Source organism: Metschnikowia bicuspidata (assembly GCF_001664035.1).
Source record: "Metschnikowia bicuspidata var. bicuspidata NRRL YB-4993 chromosome Unknown METBIscaffold_1, whole genome shotgun sequence".
NCBI classification, from domain to species: domain Eukaryota; kingdom Fungi; phylum Ascomycota; class Pichiomycetes; order Serinales; family Metschnikowiaceae; genus Metschnikowia; species Metschnikowia bicuspidata.
Window position 1 is genome coordinate 353,136 of NW_017387731.1, and position 14,208 is coordinate 367,343.

General features: G+C 47.4%; 5 protein-coding genes across 5 annotated transcripts in view; 2 read left to right on the forward strand and 3 right to left on the reverse strand.

Moving 5' to 3' along the window:
• Positions 1-1,035: 1,035 nt before the first annotated feature.
• METBIDRAFT_92014 (MFS general substrate transporter) lies at positions 1,036-3,532 on the forward strand. Its single transcript, XM_018859333.1, has one exon. It carries the CDS (start codon positions 1,503-1,505, stop codon positions 3,060-3,062), a length of 1,560 nt encoding a protein of 519 aa, XP_018713237.1. The 5' UTR covers positions 1,036-1,502; the 3' UTR covers positions 3,063-3,532.
• Positions 3,533-6,534: 3,002 nt separating this feature from the next.
• On the reverse strand, positions 6,535-7,533 carry METBIDRAFT_75939 (uncharacterized protein; the record flags this gene model as incomplete). The annotated part of the gene is made up of 1 exon (XM_018858452.1): positions 6,535-7,533. One exon carries the CDS (start codon positions 7,531-7,533, stop codon positions 6,535-6,537), a length of 999 nt encoding a protein of 332 aa, XP_018713238.1.
• An 841-nt stretch (positions 7,534-8,374) lies between these two features.
• CCR4 (CCR4-NOT core exoribonuclease subunit) lies at positions 8,375-10,663 on the reverse strand (the record flags this gene model as incomplete). The annotated part of the gene is made up of 2 exons (XM_018856486.1): positions 8,375-10,471; positions 10,541-10,663. 2 exons carry the CDS (start codon positions 10,661-10,663, stop codon positions 8,375-8,377), a joined length of 2,220 nt encoding a protein of 739 aa, XP_018713239.1.
• Positions 10,664-11,979: 1,316 nt separating this feature from the next.
• Positions 11,980-13,465, reverse strand: NTG1 (bifunctional N-glycosylase/AP lyase; the record flags this gene model as incomplete). Its single annotated transcript, XM_018858323.1, has 3 exons — positions 13,303-13,465; positions 13,024-13,278; positions 11,980-12,888 (listed from the first exon to the last, which is right to left on the reverse strand). Exons 2-3 carry the CDS (start codon positions 13,246-13,248, stop codon positions 11,980-11,982), a joined length of 1,134 nt encoding a protein of 377 aa, XP_018713240.1. The 5' UTR covers positions 13,249-13,278; positions 13,303-13,465.
• Positions 13,466-13,807: 342 nt separating this feature from the next.
• Positions 13,808-14,208, forward strand: part of CAT8 (DNA-binding transcription factor) — a 4,544-nt gene continuing 4,143 nt past the window's right edge. Inside the window, exon 1 of the mRNA XM_018859337.1 lies at positions 13,808-13,962. Within this exon, the coding sequence (XP_018713241.1) occupies positions 13,930-13,962 (33 nt within the window). The 5' untranslated portion in view covers positions 13,808-13,929. The remainder of the gene's footprint in view (positions 13,963-14,208) is intronic.

Here is a 14,208-nt window from a genome sequence, read left to right on the forward strand (position 1 = left end):
CCTCCCTTTTTGAGTTCCGCGTGTGCCACTGGTCTTGGTGGGCATTGTAGTTTGGCAAGTGACATGGCTACAATCGTCATGCCACGCCCGTTTGATGACAAGATGATACCACTAGGTCGCCAGCAGATCCTTGACGCAAGATTTAAACATGAAGAATAAAATTTCATGTGGTCATCAATAATAAAATGAAAGACACATGCTAAATCCTTGTAAATCAATATGGCCTAGTACTTATTAGCTCGGAGTTGCGCTCTGCACGTGATCCGTCAAATACGAGACGGCTCTGCATCATTGCAGATTTCCCGGGCCCAACAAAAAAGAAAGCACAGGCCCTGGTGTGTCGCACGACAGGGATTTTAGTGCAAAAGCTTTAATTGGGCCAGAGGTTATCTGTGGACACCCTCTGGCTGTGCCAAAATCACATGCAAATCCAGCGTGCGTCTGTCGCGCAGCACGTGCAAGGTGGCTCAAGCTCGTTTTGGACATGTTGAAATCGGACACTCCATATATATATAAGCCGGGAGTACCTGAAACCACTCGCGTAAAAACCAAACGGCCATATTGCATAGATATGTGTCATACTTAAAGCAAAGGGGGTAAAGCTGTCTCACGTGACCGGCCATCTCGCTTGTGTGTGTCTGTTGGTTCTTGGCATGCATGGCATGTGATTTCCTATGGTATTCATATAAATGACGCGGACGTCCTGCGAAAGTCAAAGTCAGAAACGTATCAAGCAACGACTAAGTTATAACAAGTTGGGACATTTTGTCACGAGCGGGACAGCTCAGTCGTTTTCAGATTTCAAGATTATGGTTGTCGCCACGTGCCACGATCCACGTGGCCACTTTGAGTGATTTATTCTTCAAATTCAGTCCCAGATATATGGGGGCGCACTGCGAAGCCGGCCGCGTGGGCCCTATTATTGTGCGCGACACGCCCGGCCCAAATTTTGGACATGAAGATTTGGATGTCACAAAACAGTTAAAGCACGGCTAACTTTCGCTCGTTTTCTCGTTTTTTTCTCCTTTTTTCTAGCTCTGACTTGCTTCTTGTGTTTGCGGTAAGATTCAGTTGCTGCACGTGAGAAGTATGGATATGGACCACGCCGATACGCTGAAGTCAGATAAGGCATGGGGCATGGCTCCTAAGCAAACCAATTGGGGCATATGGCCCTAAAATGAGAGAGCCGCGCAGGGCGCGCGGTATGTGCAGGCCGAATCATTAGAATTTTCCAGCCATATTTCATGTCTGCAGTTTGACTGTGCAGCTGCATGCCACGGCGCAGGCTCGTGTAGGCGATATCATGATGGCGAGCGCTATATAATAAGAAGAATCCCACCTCCTACGCAGACATGATTAATTTCAACCATCTACGCCTTTCTAATTTCAAACCAGGCCTTCTGCTGCATCTGTCTCGACCGACTCTCCGCGGACAAGCCACCGACATCTCATCCTAAATAAGGAAATCTTTCAGCTCTTGGCATTGCATCGACTAGCGCACCATGGCTTCTAGAGATCTCCCCCATTCTTTCCTGGAGGCTCTCTTTGGCTGGGCCAAGAAAATCCCAGAGGAAACGTCGTTCCATCCCGAACAGGAAATCGATGAGAACGGAGAGGTCAAAAGAGTGCAGGCCAAAAACTTGTGGCCCGCATTTGTTTCCGGAGCCGGCCTTTTTTCCGACGGATATGTGAACAACTCGATTTCTACCGTGACCACGTGTCTCGCCATCACATACGGAGACCAGTACACCGAGTCCAACGCCATTTCTAATATTTCTGCCATTGCGTTCGCCGGCACTGTGATCGGCCAGTTGACGTTCGGCTACATTTCAGATCATGTGGCGCGGAAAGGCGGCATGTTGATTGCAAACCTTCTTTTGATTTTCTTCACTCTTCTCTGTGCCGTCGCCACATGGGGAAAGACGCCTGAGGGCTTGTTTGCTGCACTCACGACATTCCGGTTTTTCTTGGGCATTGCCATTGGTGCGGAGTACCCGACGTCGTCCGTGATTGCCTCTGAATTTGCCAACCAGTTGCCTCCGGGCCACCGGAACCGGTATTTCTGCTGGTTCACGAACTTCACCATAGATGCTGGATTTGTCGTGTCGGCCTTTGTGCCGTTGGTGTTGCTTTGGATCTTCTCGGAAGACCACTTGTCGCCCGTGTGGAGATTGACCGTGGCCCTCGGTGTGTTTCCTCCCTTGGCGCTTTTCTTCATGAGACGCAAAATGAAGAATTCCGACTCGTACGAGAAGCTCAACATGAAGTCCGTCAAGAAGTTCCCCTTCTGGCTCGTGTTCAAGTTCTACTGGTTCCGCTTGGCCGTGGTGTCGACGATCTGGTTTGTCTACGACTTTTCGGTCTACTCATTTGGGCTCTATTCGTCCTTCATCCTCACCCAGATCTTGCCTGGTGACGACATCTATAAGGCGTGGGGCTGGAACGTAGTGTTCAACTTGTTCTACATCCCGGGCTCGTTTTTGGGAGGGTTTTCGACGGATTTCTTGGGGCCCCGTCTCACGTTGTTCATTGGGCTTGCGTGCCAAGGTGTCATTGGCATGGGCATGACTGCAGGATACGCCCACTTGAAAAACCACATTGGTGCTTTCGTGGTGGTGTACGGTATTTTCATCACCTTGGGTGAGTTTGGTGCAGGCAACAACGTCGGTGTGTTGGCCTCGAAAACATCGGCCACGCCCATCAGAGGCCAGTACTACGGAATCGCCGCGGCCATTGGAAAAGTCGGTGCTTTTGTGGGCACGTACATTTTCCCCATCATCATCAAGAACAACGGAGGCTACGACAGCGACAGAGGAATCACCACGGCGTTCTACATTTCGTCCGGCTTGAGTTTCTTTTCTGCATTCCTTGCGTTGTTCCTCTGTCCTTCTATTGGCCAGGATTCCATCGACAAGGAGGACAAGGCTTTTGTCGAGTACTTGAGGGCAAATGACTATGACATTTCGCAGATGGGCAACGGCGAGGTGGTGCAAGACTACGAGAGTCACCTTTCGGAGGACGAGAAGGCCAAAAGTGTCAATGTGCAAGAGTCCAGCATCTAAGCTGTGGCTGCACGGTGGTCGATAGACATGTGTACATACTAATACTATATTAATCTAGAGTCGTGAACCTGAGTTGTGGCCCAACGCAACAGGATGTATATATCATTTGCCCAGCGAAGAAAATGGACGTGAAGGCACCACCAGTTGTACTGAAACAGAAGCAAGCTTCTTTTTGTTTTTATTTGGGTGGTGGTGAAAGATTGGGAGTGGCATCATATAGTACAGATGCATGTTTTCTCCGGATCGTGGTTGTGAGATACTGCTCGGAATAATCTGACGTTACGCTACAAAATACACGTGAAGCTTGGTACCACGAACGGCTTTAGTGGATTCGACTTGGAGAAAACTTGAATTCCACTCCAGTCTTTTGCACCTGCGGCAAAAGAATCGACTGGTTATCATTCACTTATTAAAAGAAGAGGCATACTCATTTGCTCCAAAACAAATCAGACATGCATGTTCACTAGCCGGCTTTCCCGGCTGCATGTCTTCTTATTCTGGGGTTTTCTGGAAAATGAACTTTCACCGTCTCAATGCTTAGTATTGCATCAAGCATGCATTGTCTTTTCGATGTGAGTTGTTTATATCAAACGACGGAAGCAATCCGGTGGTCTAGTCTGGTTATTATCTCGCTTTATTTGATTCTCAATGGGTCGCCCGAGGCTTTCCTTGTACATGATCGATGGGCTGTCTTTCTGGTGATTGAATCAAGAGTGCTTTCATTTTCGCTTTTTCTAAGCGAAAGTTGACGCTTAAATTGGAGATCTTAAATGAGGAGGTCTTTTGCCATATAAAACGAAAGAGTCACCGTGGGGCATATCAGACTTGTGGGCAATTACTGGCAAACTCGACACAATGAATGATGATCAAGATTAATCGTCCCATTAAAGATATTATGGCTAATGATACGAGCGTCAAAATCGAATTTGATCTTTAACGCACCTACTTCTGAATAAATTAAAATCATCTACCAGATTTTGGACACGATCTGCCACTTAAAAATTAGCAGTTCTTTCGTAAACCCCGACAGGCGTCGCCTGACGCCATCACCATTACCATGGCCCTCATAATTCAAGCATTGAGAAAAAATGTGGTGACTGGTGTGCTGTCGCGGAATCACTACATATCACTGTTAGACAACCCTGCTCATCCTTTGTATTTGGTTGTGGCTCATCGGATCGTTATTCCAGACAGTGCGTGCGGATATTATGACCTTTTATTTTTGAGTGGAGCCATAACGCCAGATAGAGAACATAAAGACAGATAGGTTTCCAGCACATGGCATGACCTGGTGGGTAAACGCTGCTGGGTTCTCAGTGGATTTTGCGGCCAACGCTCGGCTGCAAAATGCGGGCATTGATGGGTAGGCCCTCCTCGAGGGTTTTGTAAATTTTGAATTTTGGAAATGTGGGGTTTGAGCTTTGAGAACATGTGGTTAAGTGACAGTGGTACTGAAAAATCTGAAAGGCTTTGTTAGAGTCTGTTTTGCGGACTAATATATTACGACGACGGCAGATTCGCGTGCAGCCTTTGCTATTGTCATGACTTGATGAATCTACAAAATCAAGAGTAGTGACAATCGCTCAAAGCGTCATTACATCAATATATTAAAGGAGAAGATATCTACTTCCAAAAAGGGAGAAGCCCAGTCATGTTTTGATGCAGAGATTTATTCTGACTGTCTTTCATTTCATCTATCATGAGCCTTGCTTTTCGCCACCATTAGTAACAGGCTACCGTTCATGTTAAAAATGAGACCCGATTGCAGATCATGTGAAATACTCAGAATCTTTTGATTCTTCGAAGATTTTGCAAAAACGTCAAGAAGTTAGAGTGATATTCCTGACTTTGGTTTCACAAATCACACAGATCTCCACAAGCTGCTGCATTCTTGGTTTTATAAAGGATATAATCGCATTTAAGTAAAATTCTTTTACGAAAACTGATCAAAGAAGCAAAGAGCAGCATCTTCTGTAAGATTTGCAAGGTTCGCTGAAACATTCAACCGTGAATATGGCGAGATGGAATGATGACATCAACATGTCTAAAGTTATAGCATCATCAGCTCAGTTCTGCATAGCCCAGAAACCACCGAAGAAATGCCTTGCCCGGACAGATTTATCGACTTTTGTATGTTTTGAGATCTCTTGTCGCAGTGCCGAATTTGAACCACACAGCTAGGATGCAATTTTGGGAGAGTGCCCGCGCTGACCAAGTTGACGGTTCACTCGTATTAAGTGTAGTCAGTTCTTTGTTATCGAAAAGGAAAAGAAACACAATGATCAGAAATGGACTGATGTGGCCATTAAATGCGAGAACCCACCTGGTTCGCAAGAGACTCTTGACTTTGTCAGTTTATATTTTAGGTATAACTGCACGGGGACATATCGAAACTTGTTGTTCCAGCTTTTTAACATACAGCTCCCTAACAAATTAATGCTGGAAGAATGGATGCTGCAGACCAGCTACCCCAATATCCTTTCCATCTCCACAATATACGATAGGATTTTCCAAATGATGGCCTGTGCGAAATGTGCAAAAGTTGACCTGGGCAAGATGTCCATGGACAGAAAAGGAATGGTCGCGGCGAACAAGGCATTGAAGATATACATGACAAAGAAGGATGGGTGTTGGCTTCCAATGTTCATATACCGCCTTGTTGGCTCACGTACTTGAAGCCACGTTGCAGAGCAACCGATTCATGAGAGTTTCAGGTTATTCTTGGCCCGCTCGTTGGACTCAACGATTACAAATCAGCTCATTGGTATCACAGGCGTTTGTAACACCGACACACAGCCACAGTGGAGAACAATGGTACTTGATACATTCAACTCCATGGCCACAAGTTGTACCCTGGTTCCTGAAATGATGTAGTTCCTTTTGAGCTGGTATCACACTCAATCAGGAAAACTCAAGAACTTTCCCGTTCTTTCGATAAAAAATATATCAAAGAACCGGATGTCAAGATATTCCGATTTGAACATCAAAGACGAGAATCGAGTATTGAGCAACGTCCAATAAGCTCGTTTGTAGAGTACAGGGGACCAATGCCAGCCTTCCACACGACTAATTGGCCTTCCCGAATGAAATTCCTCATACGTGGTTTCTATTTGCCCATTTAAAAGCCAACATGCGCCAAAAAATGTCCCCATAAGATTATTACATTCGGCCTGCAGGAGCATAATACTTCAATATCACTAACCCAAGCTGAAACAGGTTCCAGCCAAGGATTCAAAAAAACAGCTTCGTTGGCAGCGACGCTCGAAAACACATTCACAGTCACGTTTACAGCTATGTTTTCTTTCTTGTTTGCAGAATCTTTCACTTTGCAGAATGTCTTACGATTGAGAATCGAGATCTCTCACTTTGCAGAATCTCTCACTTTGCAGAATCTCTCAATTTGCAGAATCTCTCACGTTTGCAGAATCTCTCACGTTTGAAGAATTTCTCGCGCTTGAAGAATCAAGATCTCTCACTTTGCACATCTCTCTGCTCCCGTTCTCGTGGCCTTCACCACAATGGGTACCATGCCGCCTGTGGAAAGTGTGAATCTCCGGTGGCCTAGAACAACAATAAACAGGCGGATTGTGCCCGCGTGCGTGGTGGTGGATATGACCGAGTTTTGGGCTGCCTTGGACTTATCCACCACGCCATTCACGCAGTCCCAGTCCTCTTCAAACAAGTCCTGGCACACGCTGTTGATCCGCATCGCTAGGTCGTCGGCAGCCTCCCGCTCAGGGGTGAAAAGCGGGTCTTCCTCGGCAAAGCCGGGTTCCGTCTCAAAGCCGTGTTTTCCAAACCGCAGCTCAATTACTGTTTTCAGCGACCGCTTGTCGCAGAGGTTGCGGCCAAGCGTCTCCCGCATCTTCTCTACAACCACCGGTTTTCTGTCGGCGGGCCTGAGCCCATCCCACGTATACACGCACGTCCAGCAAGACCGCTGCAAGGGCGAAACGTAGAATTTGCTTGGAATGGGTGCCTGGTGATGACGCACCTCGCGGGTCCAAGCCCGGTTGTTCTCCTGGGCCTGGGCAATTCCGAGGTCTGTGAGCATTGGATCCGGGCCGTACTCCACTTCCCCGTCCGTGCCCATGCAGTACCATTTGTCGTCCCACGCCTCCAAGCCATACTTGTCCACGATGTAATTATGGTAGCCCTGGCCGTGTCGTGCGCAGATCAAAAGCTTATACAGAACATTCTCCGGGGCCGTCTCGTTTAGGTGCGCAAGCTCAGCCTCGATTTGCGGCCACGGCTTGGTGCGGCCCATGTTGCTCTCGGTGTAGCGGAAGAGCAAATCGTCAGTTTCCGGGGCCGCTTGCTGGAAAAACCCGGGCACTGTTTCAAACTCCCATCGGTATGCCTCGGGGTGGCCTTCCCTGGCTGCGACCAATTTGCGCTCGTATGCGCTTTCAAGCCCCGGAATACTGTGGGCGTCTTCGAAGTCGCACTCACTGGGAACTAACAACGACATCTTTTCAGTCTGTAAATTCCTCTGCTTTTGCAATCGTGTTGTTTTTGACGGCTGGCCTGGATTTGTGCTTGAGCAAATACAACTGTGGCCTGAATCCACGCACATTTTATTCTCACCAAAACCAGAAAAACCGTTGCCAGATGCCTGGCGACACGTCAATATATAGGCGATTCGCTTGCGCGTCCGCGCTCTTTCAGGTACCCCCGGAAGTCAAACCTCCCCCACGCTGACATAACTGGTCTGGACGCCTCGAGCTATAGATGCAAATACGGTATTATGTGTTCTCAAAATATGGAATTTGTAGATGCTTCTAGTCTCCGCTGAGTTTCCGTATCGAACGTCGCGGGAGTTTTGATTCGCATTGGCTTTTTTGGCTTTTATATCTTGTAGCGCCCACAGGCGACAAGTACTCACGTATGATGGAAGACGCCAGATCAGAGACAACTTGACGTCTTTTGATCAGGAACAAAGATACGGGCTAAAGGTGACGTTCGACTTATTAAGCAAAATGCCCAGCCAAACACAGCTGCCAGATATCCCGGGGCCAAGAAAACTCCATGAACAGACTGAATTGCACACATGTCACTTGTATTCATGATTATAGAACATGTCCTTGTTTATGGGGCTCAGCTTGTCCAAGACGTGTGTACTGCATATATGTGGTTCCGGGATTACTTCCGGGGGCCGCAGGGTGGGGGACGGCCCACGGGCCAGACACGTGCTAGTTACAGATTTATTGTGGTTTCGTTAAGCTAAAATACACGCTGTTCCAGTCTCTGGATTGATGCAGCGCATCATGTCTAAGAGCCCTGGACTCAGCCTTGGGGCGAGCGTAGCGCAATCAAGTCTTCCTCGACGAGGCGGACTTGTAGTCGGGCTTGAACTCGGGTTTCTTCGTTCCTCCCGCACCATGTCCCTTTTTCTTGATCTGGAACTTTGTGACCAACGGGATGTGGTCCGAGGGGAAATGTGCGTTAGGTATACCGATTTGTTGAGCAAAATACTCTTCATCGGCCTTACCCAACAACCCCTTCACTTGCAAAGAGTTGGTGGAGTACCAGACATAGTCTATCTCGTTGGTGAATGTGGGCGTGAAATTGGAGAATGGAAAATCGGAGCCGAGGTGATCATAGGCTGACTTCAATTTAAACGAGTGGTGGAACCCTTCGTCGGTGAATCTGCCATAGTCTCTGCCATCCATGTCCTCGTGCTTTGAAACAGAACCTGACGAAATGAGCTGGTACACGGCACTCTTCTTAGTTGAGTTAAAGTCACCACAAATGACCATAGAAGTTCTTTTCGCCTCATCCGAGTTGTTTGTCCCTTTGAACTTTTTGACAATTCCTTGTAATTCTTCCAACAAGATACCAACTTGCAATGCTTTTACGTCATTAAAAGCAGGGTCCCAGTGCAAGTGGGTATTGACAACAACAATCTTCTCTCCACTTTCCAAATGTTGTAGATATGTGATAAGAGCAATGTGGTCTTTGTTCATGAAACGGTTGAACAAGTCTTTCGTCTTCTTGTAACGGTCGGAGCCCATGCAAACTGTGTTGTACTCTAGGTGCTGCTTTTGAATTAATTGAAACTTAGAAGCACGGTAAAATGTCGCACATCCATCCACCTTCTTGGATTCCAGTTCACTCATCGTTTTCGATCGGGTTTTGCTGAAAAAATAGCCCTTGTAACCAATGTTAGACATGATAGGTACCCAAAAGTCGTGAAACGTTCTTGTTTCGACCTCTTGTAAGCAAATCACATCAGAATTGTAACGAATAATTTCTTCCTTCAACGCGTTTCTTCTGAAATCCCAATCGAGGGCCCAAGAAGGAGTGTACTTATACATCTTCGTGGTAGCATAGTGTTGACACAACGTATTGTAGGACATCAACGTGAATGAGTCTGCAGAATCAGCGCTAAGATGGTCATCAGTGTAAGCGTTTGGGTTCTGCACTGGGTCAATCACGTCACCATCATCTTCTAACAAAATCCAAGACCTGGGCTTGGGCTCGGGGTACGTTGGCTCCATATCTCTATAGTGAGTAATCAATGCTTTGGTGCCTTGCTCGGCGATCAAGTTTGCAATGTTCAAGTCAATTGGGTTCCCCTCGATCCCCAAGAATAACAACTCTATCAAGTTGCGAAATTGGTGAGGCAAAGTTTTGATGTTATTATCAAACAAGTAAAGATATCTCAAGTTGTAACACAAGCCAAGTTCAGGGGGGATCTCGCTGATTCTGTTCTGGGATAAATCAAGCACACGCAATCCACGCAATTTCTTCACCACCAGGGGCACAGTTGTGAGCTTGTTGTTGTTCAAGTACAAAGACTCCAAGAACTCGTACTGGAACAATTTGGGTGCCAAGTTGAGCAAGCCTTGTCCAGAAAAGTCCATATGGCACCAGAGCTGTTTGCCCTGGGTGCGGGCAATCATTCTCTGCTCTTCGTCCTCCTCCAAATCAACTTTCTTGTTACGCATTAATGCGGATGGAGTTGCGTATGTCTGCGCGGCCTGCTGCTTCTCCTGTTCCTCCATAGTAGCCACAATTGTCTTCGTGGCATCAACCAAAGTCACAGACTTCACGTCCGCGTAAGGGTTCTTGGTTTTGCGCGAATTCTGTGCGTACTGCCTGGCATAATAGTGAGGCAAGTCTTCAGCACGGGATAACAGACACAACAGGACCTGGTGTTGCCAGTAGAGCGATGAAGGGTCGTCAACGTTAACAGAGTTAACTTTGTTCGGAGATGGAAAGCTTCCGGCGCCCAAATGGAGCGTCAGAGACGGCTGCTGAAGGATCACGCCTTGCTGATTCATGAACTTGGGCTGGTTCAAGCGAGGAAGCTGAGAGTGGAGCGCGTTCTGTGCTTGGTATTGACCCAACGTCGTCTGTTGTTGCGCCTGTGGAGGCTGTTGTTGCTGTTGCGGGTGGCTCTGATACTGTTGCAGCGGGAAGAAGTTGAGTCCTGGTCCGGCTCTTTGAAAGAAAGCCGGGTCCGAATTGAAGACATCCTGTTGGGGCTGTTGTTGTTGCTGTTGCTGGTGATGCTGGCCCTGGTGTAACTGCTGGTGCAAAATCTGCTGCGAGGGTGTGCCAAGCAGCGACAGTTGGTACTTGTGGTTGGCTTTCATAGTGCGGGAAGACACAACGCACAGTTGCTGGCAGATTTTTGAAGGGACCTGTGTTTGGACGCGGTTCCTTCAAACACCTGGCAGTCTTATCGGTGTTGTGCGGGTAAGGGCAGTGTGTATGGACTAGCAATTGCTATGAGCTGGGGCTGCAGTTATCGTTGCTGAAGCAGTAGACTTGTGGCCGTTCTTATCTTGGAAGACGTGAATACGCGGCTGGTCTAACTCTGTGCGGTGTTTTTTGACTCTTGATTTCTGCCTGACGGGTCCAGCACGTGACAGCTGCTGGTCGTAGTGATAGCAATGAGAAGACGGGTTTAAAAATAATTCGAGAGGGTGAATTGTTTCCGGCTGTAGGCACTGGTGCTTGTGACGGAGGTCTATTTGGCCGACAGCCAGAAGCTTTCAAAGTCGCTTCACCGGCGGAAACCGTGCAGAGGATTTCCGGGCCGCGCACGCCCTGTGTGATTCTTGCTGGGGTGGCGCGGTCTCCAGCGCGACGGCCGGCTAGTGGGGATGTACGGGTGTTGATAGGGAGTGCCGCTCAGAATGGCTGTAAAAAAAGCCGGCGGGAAAATCAGCAAACCCCGTCAAATAATGATATCAGGGTCTGTGAAGGCACTTGAATAGCTTTTCGTTTCAGTTTCAAGTTACTAAAGCTAGGGCGTAGCTTCAGTGTCAGGTCTCTTCCGTCATATTTATTCGCATCCACTTGTTTTGATAAAGAAACTTCGCAATTATCGGAAAAACACGTTTGGCGACACCTTTTTATGGTTTGGGAAATTGCGGCCAGTTGCACCTCATTAATTGTCGTCAAAAACTAAAACTTCCAATAGCTTTCCAATTAACCCAAGATGCTTTTTTTTTACAAAAACGAAAGCGTCTATGCCATGCTGTTTTCTATTTCGGGTGTTAGTCTGTTTTTCCAGGTGGCAAGAAGAAGAAAATTCGCAGATTGTTTTTTTTCGCCCCTCGGCTGCGAAAGACATGGCGAGCATAATCGCACTTACATTTGATAAATGGATTAAGGGTCAGTGCCTGTGAGCCGATACTTTTCACATAAATTACTGGGATGAAATGACGCGAGGCTCGCCATGAGACGGTAATAAACATAGTCTATTGGAAGTCATGTTCACACATAATTATGATTCAATCTGGGGTTACATGTCTGATTCAAACTGAGGTTCGATGCACCCTAGTCCACAGGTTTATTGCATGAGAGGCCAATATGCCAATTTGAGGGCTCTACTCCAAATTGAATATTTCTTCAAATAAGAATACTTCAAATCGGGCGCCCTTCTCGCATGAGACACAAAGTCTCACCATCCTGCGTCTTGTTCAAATTTCCGCTTCACCAAACCAGATAAATCCCCTCTTTGTTTGGAAAGCTTCTTGAGTCTCGCCTCGGTTAGCTTTGCATTCACCAACTTACGATTTACGCCCTTGCAGAGACCGTTTGCCAATGAACAGACGTCACAATTGTTAGCTTTAGGCGCACACACCGTCTGTCCAAAGCCAACAAGAAGAGGGTTGATATCTGCCCAGTACTGCTTAGGAAGCCAGTCCTCTAACGTGGTTCTTGTCAACTCTGGTTTTTCGGATTTCGGCACCCATCCCCACATCTGTGCCAAGCGGTGGAGATGAACGTCAACTCCTATACCAGAGTTGATGCTCCATCCGTTCTGAAGTATGAGATGCCCCATTTTCGGACCCACACCTGGAAGCGTCACGATTTCTTCTATGGTCTTCGGGATTTCGCCGCCGAATCTTTCCTTGAGAATGTCACACGACTTCTTTATGTAAAGCGCTTTTCGGCGATGGAAGCCAACTTTCGCTATACACATGTCAATTTCCGCTTCGGTCGAGCTTATTACGGCATCTAGGCAGATCCCAGGGTGGCCTTTACCTACAAAATGTTCCTGGAGTGTCTTCATGGCCGCGAAGTTCGTTTCGTCTTTGGTTTGCGCGGAGAGCATGAGTGATATAAGAAGCTGGAACCGATAGGTTTTGGGATCTGTGGCCGACATGCCTGGTGTGATCGAGTTCGGTAGCCTTTCACACCCGAAACTATCCACCGGCGTCGAAATCAACGCTCTCATTTTCACGATCTCGTTATATATAAGATCCCAGTCTCTTGGTTGTTTGGCTGTCACATGTTTGGGCGAGACAGGCTGAAAAATATTGGAGCCAATCTGTGAATAGAAAGTGCTTACTGCGCCACCTGATAGCTGCGGAGATTCCGACATGGGCGTTGGCGGGAGGTTGTGCAAATCAATTTCCGGTTTCAAAGCTGGTGAAGCCAGTGGGTCTGATATCAGAGAGTCTTTTTTTGGGGCAAAGTATTTTGACTTGCGACCTGAGACAACATTCTCCTCATATTCGACTTTGACCTTTGCCTCTGTTAGCTCCTGTTTCACTTCAATCTTGGCTGGGGACACAGTTTCTGAATGTGAATATGTATCTGCGAGCAGCCAGAGTCTCGCACTTCTTCTAGTTTTGACAGGAGAGTCCAGAAGGCATTCAGCCAATCTTTTGGGTGGCATTTTCAGTAGTGGACGAAGTTTGGATGCCATCGCATCGTTGGACATCGCGTCACCAGCGCCACCCCGCGGATTTCCATGCATTCACTTAGTATACTGATAAGGCGATCATTGCAGGTTGATGCGCGGCATAAACTATCTGGTTTTGCTTTCGCCAAGAATAATTGGTGAGCTTGATTGCCTAAATCGAGCTTTCCAAAGTGAAAGCATCCAGCAAAATGTCATGATTGTGTGGCCTTCGAAAAAAAAAAACACGTCTATTGGGGGAACAGGTCGGAAAACAGATGGTGTGCATATAACATCCGCCCCAGAGTCTTCAATTTATGACGCACAACCCCCACCAATCACCAACCGGAGAAAACACGACATTGGTATTGTCTCGAGACGCTGTCTACTGCAAAGAACAGCGCAAGCTTTCATTGTTCACCATCAGACCTTCCTTCTTCCACCTCAGTCATCACCAAGCAGAAGGTGAATTTGTATAGCCAGCTTCGACTTTTGCATCCTACTTTCTGGCCGGAGCCCAACTCGATTTCAAATGAGCGAACCGAAGCTAGAGCAGAACGCTGACATAAAGACCGAGCAGCAAGATCTTCAAGTACAAAAGACCGCTAAGAACGATTCTGTGCGAAGTGAAGAGGGGAAGAACCGTGGTTTCCAACCGGCTTCTCGCAAGACTATAAAAGCACTTGGACTGACAAATAAGAGAACGGCACAAGCTTGCGATAGATGTCGAGCAAAAAAATCCAGATGCGATGGGAAGCAACCCGCCTGCTCTTCGTGTGCAGCTGCAGGAATGGAGTGTGTTGTTTCCGATCGGTTGACTCGCAAGTCGTATCCGAAGGGGTATACCGAGCTTTTGGAGGAGCAGTCACGACAGCTCATTGTGGAAAACGCCAGGTTAAAAGGGGTATTAACAATGAGAGACGAGCAGCTAGCCTCATATGCTGCTCAACTGAAGGAGGGGCTTCCTATGGCTCAGCCTCAGTTTCCTGCCACCAGAGAAAA